The sequence below is a fragment of the Sesamum indicum genome, linkage group LG1, assembly GCF_026168435.1.
Source record: "Sesamum indicum cultivar Baizhima isolate 11 linkage group LG1, ASM2616843v1, whole genome shotgun sequence".
NCBI classification, from domain to species: Eukaryota; Viridiplantae; Streptophyta; class Magnoliopsida; order Lamiales; family Pedaliaceae; genus Sesamum; species Sesamum indicum.
This window is the reverse complement of record NC_142657.1, coordinates 12,811,995-12,819,574: the sequence shown is the minus strand read 5'-3', so window position 1 is coordinate 12,819,574 and position 7,580 is coordinate 12,811,995. Positions and strand designations below refer to the sequence as shown.

General features: G+C 36.6%; 1 protein-coding gene across 3 annotated transcripts; it reads left to right on the top strand.

Annotated features, from left to right (window-relative positions):
• The first annotated feature begins 497 nt into the window (after window positions 1-497).
• On the top strand, window positions 498-7,177 carry LOC105159321 (GHMP kinase family protein). Of its 3 annotated transcripts, none has more exons than XM_011076340.3 (11): window positions 498-650; window positions 1,082-1,134; window positions 1,215-1,365; window positions 2,106-2,203; window positions 2,382-2,491; window positions 2,580-2,632; window positions 2,993-3,379; window positions 4,110-4,214; window positions 5,198-5,425; window positions 6,101-6,223; window positions 6,685-7,177. In XM_011076340.3, exons 2-11 carry the CDS (start codon window positions 1,127-1,129, stop codon window positions 6,949-6,951), a joined length of 1,530 nt encoding a protein of 509 aa, XP_011074642.1. In that variant the 5' UTR covers window positions 498-650; window positions 1,082-1,126; the 3' UTR covers window positions 6,952-7,177. The 3 variants fall into 3 exon arrangements, with proteins under 3 accessions (XP_011074642.1, XP_088739884.1, XP_088739877.1); XM_088883758.1 differs by lacking the exon at window positions 498-650 and adding an exon at window positions 706-729; XM_088883751.1 differs by lacking the exons at window positions 498-650; window positions 1,082-1,134 and having other exon boundaries at window positions 1,204-1,365.
• The last annotated feature ends 403 nt before the right edge of the window (window positions 7,178-7,580 follow it).

Sequence of the window (7,580 nt, the reverse complement as noted above, 5' to 3'; positions counted from 1 at the left end):
TCACCAGAGCAACTATCTATATATATGATTTTAAATTCCAATAGTTAAATTTTAGACATTATTACAATATAAAGAGTTTATGATTTAAAACACTCAAACATCCTATAAGCCCGCCTTTGATTTTATCTAAATTCTTTAATTAAAAGCTTATTTAATTCTAAAATATAATTCGATATTTTTAAAATCTTAAAACGTCTTAATATATAAGATGTTTTTAATAAGTTGAACGCTCTTTAAATTTGTAAAAACATAATATATTATTGAATAAGGAATAGATAATACGAATTAGATTCATATGAATAAGATCAAGAAACCACACTAAAAATATGAAATTAAAAAATGCGAATAAAGGCAAAAAAAGAAACATTTTTATTCAATAATATTTCAATTTAGAAGTTAATAAATAATATTTTGAAAAAATTAATATAGTTATAGGATCTTAACTTGTTATAATAAAGGCAATGATATGTTATAAATATGAGTGGAAATGGGGCGTGCGGACGTGCAAGTTTGAAAGTCAGTGTAGGAGCACTAAAATGTCAAAATTTGTGAATGTGAGTCTGACTGACTGCTATAGAGCTCATAGTTGTTACCGCCCCCCGGTCTTCATTTGCATTCGGCACTGCAAAGCCTCCCCACCTACCAACCAGGTAAACCTTTTTTCTTCGCTCTGTATTTCATTGATGAACACATATGTTACCTGTGCACGATTCCGGCGTCGGCAAATTCGTATGCATTGTTCTGATTTTGCTATCGTTGATCGGTCTTTTGATTTTTCTTTCTGTTGGGATTTCGTCTTCTTTTTTTTTTTTTTTTTAATATATCGCTGTCAAGCTCGTTGATTGGGTTCAGCTGAAGTAATCAGTCCACCGTCTCTCTCTCTCTCTCTCTCCCGATATTTTTTTTTTTAAGCTTGGGTGGATTCACTTTTCTTTTTTCTTGAATAAGTAATGAAGTTAGTCATGAGGTCAATTGGGTTTAGCGTTTATTTTTTTTTTGGGGGGGGGGGGGGTGGGGGGGAGATAAAATCTATTACATAATCATGGTAGTGCTTTGAGATTTCAATCTTTTCTATCCTCAGGTATAGAGTACATTCCAGTATCACAAGATTGGCGATTGTTAACAAATGGCAGTGTGAGTTGGCTTCTTCTACTTGTTTGTTATTGTTTTATCCTGAGGAATATATTGATTATGACTTGATTGATGATCGATAGGGTTGCATCTGCTCCTGGGAAGGTTTTGATGACTGGGGGATACCTTATTTTGGAGAGGCCCAATGCTGGGATTGTACTGAGTACAAATGCTCGCTTTTACGCAATTGTAAAGCCACTTTATGAGGAAACTAAACCTGAAAGTTGGGCATGGGTATGTGATACTCTGTTAAAGAGGAATATTGAGTTTTTTTCTCTGTCATTTGTCTTTGATTAGCTCTGTAGCATGGGTGCTTGAATAATGAATCTTTTTAAGTTAATGGAACTTCTTCCTGATATGAAGTCAATAAATGGACCGGTTCTGTTGCGCCTGCGTAGGAAAGCATTTGTAACAATGAGAACAGGAATTTTCATACATGTTACTATAAAGCTTTTCCCAAGCCTGACAGGACAATCAACTTTGTTTTGGGCTGAGTTGGTTCAGGGATAACTTGAGATTATGCTGAAAAGTCTGGATTTTTTTTTTATACGTTCTTTAGTTGTTGACTAAGTGAAGTTCAATAATACATTATTCAATTTTCTTGGTTATTTTATGCTTATTATGTCAACGCATGCTTATTTATAAAATAACAGCATATTTTAGAGGAACCGGATGTTTCAACGCTGTGGTGTATTTTAAGGAGACTTTGATCATATGAATTAAGGATAACAAGCTTTTCCATGTTAAGCAGGACTCTGGATGTAATTTTTGTGCATGTCAAAGTTATTGCATGGTACTGTGTGGTTTAGTGTAATAAACTACGCCTGATTCTAAAGTGGATGCATATATTGAATTGAATTGGTCACATATGCCATTAGTTCTCTCTTCAATGTGAACTAAGCTTCCTTTCCTTCTCAGGCAAAAAGTTGGTTTCTGTGGTCTATTTTCTTACAGAATTCTTTCTTGCATTTCAGGCATGGACAGATGTGAAACTGACCTCTCCTCAGATGGCAAGAGAATCTATGTACAAATTGTCCATCAAGCATCTGCTGCTAGAGTGTGTATCTTCAAGGTGAACCATCATGTCATCTGATTTTTCTTGTTACCAACATTAGTACTTGTATCTTGCATGTACTTATGAATAGAACCTTTCTGATTAAACTGATTCCTTCTCATCAAATACAAATGAAGAAAACCTCATGGATTAACTAATTGCTAATGGACAAATTTCTGCCCTTTGCTACCTTCAGTGACTCAAGAAACCCATTTGTAGAATATGCATTGCAATATGCTATAGCAGCCACACATGCCAGATTTGACAAAACTAAGAAAGAGGAGTTACAGAAACTTCTGTTGCTAGGTAATGTCTGATACAAAGCTTTTTTGTCTTTCTTTTTACATTTACTGACCTCAGAAAATCTAATATATATTCTGGATTAGTTACGCAGGCCTTGATATTACGATATTAGGCTGCAATGAATTCTATTCATATAGGAATCAGGTAATCAGCTTCTGCAGTATGCTTCTGGATGTTTTACCAGTAGACTTCTTGTGGTCCCTTGTCAATATGATGTTTCTGTAATTATATTATCATTTCTGAGGAGTCAGTAAGTTAGGACTAGACATATTCTTGAATCAGATCTTGGGTTCCATCTAAGTGCATTTTAATAGTGCGAAATGTGAACAGAAACTTTTCCACATAATTGAAGTATTAAACAATGGTGATGTATATGCATTTGTTTTTTGTCCCTCTCTGTTTTCCTGCACAAACTTCTTTTATCATGTATGTACTTTTGCCAGTATAAGTGATGTGATGTTCTGTATAATTTATCATGGGAATGTGATGTTCTGTCTTGTGCAGATTGAAGCACGTGGTCTGTCGTTGACTCCAGAGTCATTGGCTTCACTTCCACCTTTTACTTCGATTACCTTCAATGCGGAAGAATCTAGTGGAACAAAAAACAAACCTGAAGTTGCAAAAACTGGATTGGGCTCGTCAGCAGCCATGACAACTGCAGTTGTTGCTGCTTTGCTTCATTATCTTGGAGTAGTCAATCTTCCCTCAGTGGTCAATGGTCATCTTGAAGGCAATAAAGTTTCTGAGGAACTGGATGTTGTGCATATCATTGCTCAGACCGCTCATTGTATAGCACAGGGTAAAGTTGGTAGTGGTTTTGACGTGAGTTCTGCTGTTTATGGCAGTCAGCGGTATGTCAGATTTTCACCAGAAGTACTTTCTTCTGCTCAGGTATTCTTCTTTCTGGATCTGCCAAAGAATTCTGATACACTGTGGATTTATGCATAAATGCATGCTTCTTCACCTCAAAGCTTTTTGTTTTATGGATAACTGCTTATGTGTGACCGAGAAAAAGAAAATGCTGGCAGAGTTATGCACACCCCACATAGTTAAATAGCACATTGGAGTTAAGTTGTGCAATACCAGTGATATTGAAAAGACTAATGATAATATCATTCTTTGTGCTTCTTTGACAAAGGCCTAAATATTGCCTCTATGCTTGCAAAATTATTGTTTCTATTAAACAAATATGAGAGAAATTCCTCTTGAATCTTCTTGCACAAGCAGAAGATCTCTAGTTTGTGCAACATGTCTCATATCTCAACTCTGAAGGACAGGTCAGAACCCCTTCAAACAATAGTCAGCTCATTAGAAACTCAACAAGGAAGACTAGTGAAAATGTGTAGTCATCCTCTGAGATATGCCATCCGCATGACTGAATTCAATTCAATAGTTTCTGATTCTCATTCAGGCTTATTAGCTACTGTTCTATAAGTGTGTAAATACTTGTAAATAGTTCTGATATGTTTCTCAAATGAAATCCTCACAGGAAGTAACTGATATTTGTTGAATTTAACAAAAGGATTTTATACAAATGTAGAATTTTGCTCGGAATATGCATACTTTCCTAGCTTGCTGATTTGCCTTAAGATAATTGCTAAAATAGGGTGTTTTTTATCAGGATTCTGTTCAAGGGACATCAATCGAAGAGGCCATAGGTGATGTGCTAAAAGCCAACTGGGATCACGAGAGGACTAAATTTTCATTGCCTCCAATGATGACATTAGTAAGTTCCAGAAAAATTGTGTCATATAATGCTATTTCTCCACCTGTTTATGTTTCAGCGAACCCAGCCTAGCCCTCACTTTCGTGCTACTTGGTTGTCTTATTTGAAGCTATTTCCGTGTGGAAAACATACAGTGAGAAGTTTATCTTCCTGTTGTCCTCTAGACTTTCTTGCCTACTACTTGGTAGAAAAAACTTGAATATTAGAGTTCCATACATGGACTCTGATGACATTATCTGGCTATTGCAAGTTAAAATTGTTTTGCAATTCCGATAATTCTAATTAAGACTATATATCTTGTTTTCCTTAACTGTCTAAAGGTCAATTCTCCAATTGCACCATCTGCATTGCTGACTCTTCTCATGATCACATGTTAAGACAGCCAACGACAACAACATTGAAAGCTTCATTGTTTTCCTTAAATAGGTGCCGCTATGGTGTCTCATCCCTTGGGTTAGCTGAAATCTTCCTCCCTCTGTCTGTCACTATGGTATCTAAAGCTCGAGACATAATTGAACTTACTCCTGTTGCATCCTTGGGCTTAGCCAAGTTAGTAAGCTTAATTGAATCCATTTTGCTTAATCAGTTACTCTGCCCAACGGTCAGGTTGGAAGTGATTCATAAGTGATAGAGCTTGGAAGTGAAAGTTTACTAACTAAACTGTTAAGAAGTGTAATCAGCTCCATATTTTTCCAGAACTGGGTTCCTAACTATCCCATATGATCATTTACAATCCCAAATGCTTCCTTTTCCTGCTTTAAATGATACAGATAGCCCTCCTAACCACCTCAGGAAAGGTAAACAAAAGGAGGGGGAAAAGGAAATATCCCCCCAAAAAGTAAAGAATATTATAATTCATTTTATGGTGATCCATATACACTTAGAAAAGGGGGAGCTGCACATAATGGTTTTTCAACTATTTCTTTCTATGTACTGCATGCTCTCTCTTAAAGTTGCTCACATCAATTATGATGCACATGCAGTTACTTGGAGAACCTGGAACTGGGGGATCATCAACACCATCAATGGTTGGTGCTGTAAAGAAGTGGCAAAAGTCTGACCCTCAGAACTCTCTCGAAACATGGAAGAAGTTGTCAGAAGCAAATTCTGCACTTGAAATGCACCTCAACACCTTAAGCAAACTGGCAGAAATAAATTATGATGCGTATAGAAGTGCCATCAACAACTGCAGCATGCATACATCAGAAAAGGTACACTATGCCCATTTTCCCAGAGCCATGCTATGGAGGCAAAAGAATATGATAATTAACTTTTATAGGTATACTCCTGTTGTGTGGGAATGTAAATGGTGAGAGTTCTGCCTCCGCAGTGCCATTTTGTTTCGGTGCATTCCATATTGAGACTTAAGCAATGCCTTCGATCAGCTGACTAGGCAAACTGAGTAATGTATGGCTTTTATTATCCCTTTTGGTAACTAAAAACATAACTGGCATACTGCTATCAGTTGCATGACAAGATGGAATTCCTGCTGTCTTTAGTTTCAACTTTCTATAATCACTTCTTTAATAGCTGATGGCAATGTCTTACATATCAATTCAAAGTTCTAGTGATTTGATTTAACGTAATTATGCATCTATACATAAACAAACTGCAGTGATGTCTGTTTTTTTATTGAGTGTCAATTCAGAAGATATCGAGAGTTTTATTCCCTTTGCATCTTGTCGAAGCATTTTCTAGAAATATTAGCCCTGGAGTGGGTCCACTTTTGTTTTTATAACCAGATACAGTAGCAGTGTTGACTTAAGGTCAAATTGTTCTAACCCTCCGTCCCTGCCCTCTCTCCCTCTCTGTCTCTCTGAAAGCACATGCCCAGGCATTCCTACGTGCAACTTTAATTCTTGTATATAAACTGAATCTTTTAACAGTGGACAGAGGTAGCTGTCGAACCGAACGAAACAGAAGTGGTTAAAGCACTATTAGGAGCTAGAGATGCCATGCTTGTTATCAGATATAACATGCGGAAGATGGGCGAGGCTGCCGGAATTCCTGTAGGTTCTTTTTCTCCATTTTGAAGCTTGTTTCTCACTTCATTTCTGTGTTTATCACTATGTGTGTTCTTGCAACTGATAGCAATAATATAATTACACTGATAACATTTTCTCCCTTTCTCTCTTATTTCCTCATTGCTTCCCCTTTGACATCAAAGGGGCTTGCAATGATTGTAAATTCTGTTTAATTTATCCTTGAAACCTTTTATTAAGATTCTATAGCTGGTTTGTTATATGTACCGTGTGATTGGCCGCTCTCCGTTGATTGTACACCAATTAAATGACAAATATAATCTAGTTGCCATGTGAGCGGATTGGATTGAACAAATTCGCTCTGAACTAAATTTCCCTCAGTGGCCTTAGCATGCTCTAAATTCAAACGCTCCAACACCTCCAATGCACTACTATCCTGTAATACCTATTTCACCCTTTGCTTGATCATGTATTCCTGCCTTCTGCAGATAGAACCAGAATCACAAACTCAACTGCTGGACACCACAATGAACACGGAAGGAGTGCTCTTGGCTGGCGTTCCTGGTGCAGGCGGGTTCGACGCAGTCTTTGCCATCACCTTGGGGGCTTCAAGCAGCAATGTGATCAAAGTTTGGAGTTCCCTCAATGTTCTCGCCTTGCTAGTGAGAGAGGACCCACGTGGCGTCTGCTTAGAAAACAGTGACCCACGAGCTGCAGAAGTTACAGGTGCTGTTTCCTCAATTTATATTGAGTAAACATAAAAAATACTAGTACTACATGGACAGACAATTGCACCAAAGCAACGTGAAGTATCCTGATACAGTTTCCTACTGATTATTGAGAAAGCAAAAAATTCTATTTAGTGCAAGAAAATAAGGAAAATGTTGTCTGTTGTATTTGTTTCCAAGAATGTATTTTACAGAATAAATCTCTTTCAGCCATTTGTTTGATATCCAAATCTGATTGATAGAGGGGCAGAAACACTAGTTTGGTTGATTATTTGGGGGGTGAAAAATATACTTTTCATAGTTTAAGGGGGCATTATGACAATATGGTCAAGTCAGATTCATGACGTTTTTTTTTATTGTTATTACATTGACACCCTCTGAAATTCGGTCAGAATACACAAACCTCCCATATTCAAATGTAAAACTTACACAATTCTCTCTTGAAAAATATTACATTGATATTCCTTAGGGGTAACATAAAGGGTGTTTGTACAATTTGATCTAACATCAGGAGCTGTCGATCTAATTTACCTTTTGTGGAATCATTCTAGAATAAAGCTTTCTTTCGATTTAATTATCATTCCATTTAAACTTTTACTTAAAATATTTTGAAGATAATAGCTCAAAATGTCATATATCAGAAGTGGGAATAATCT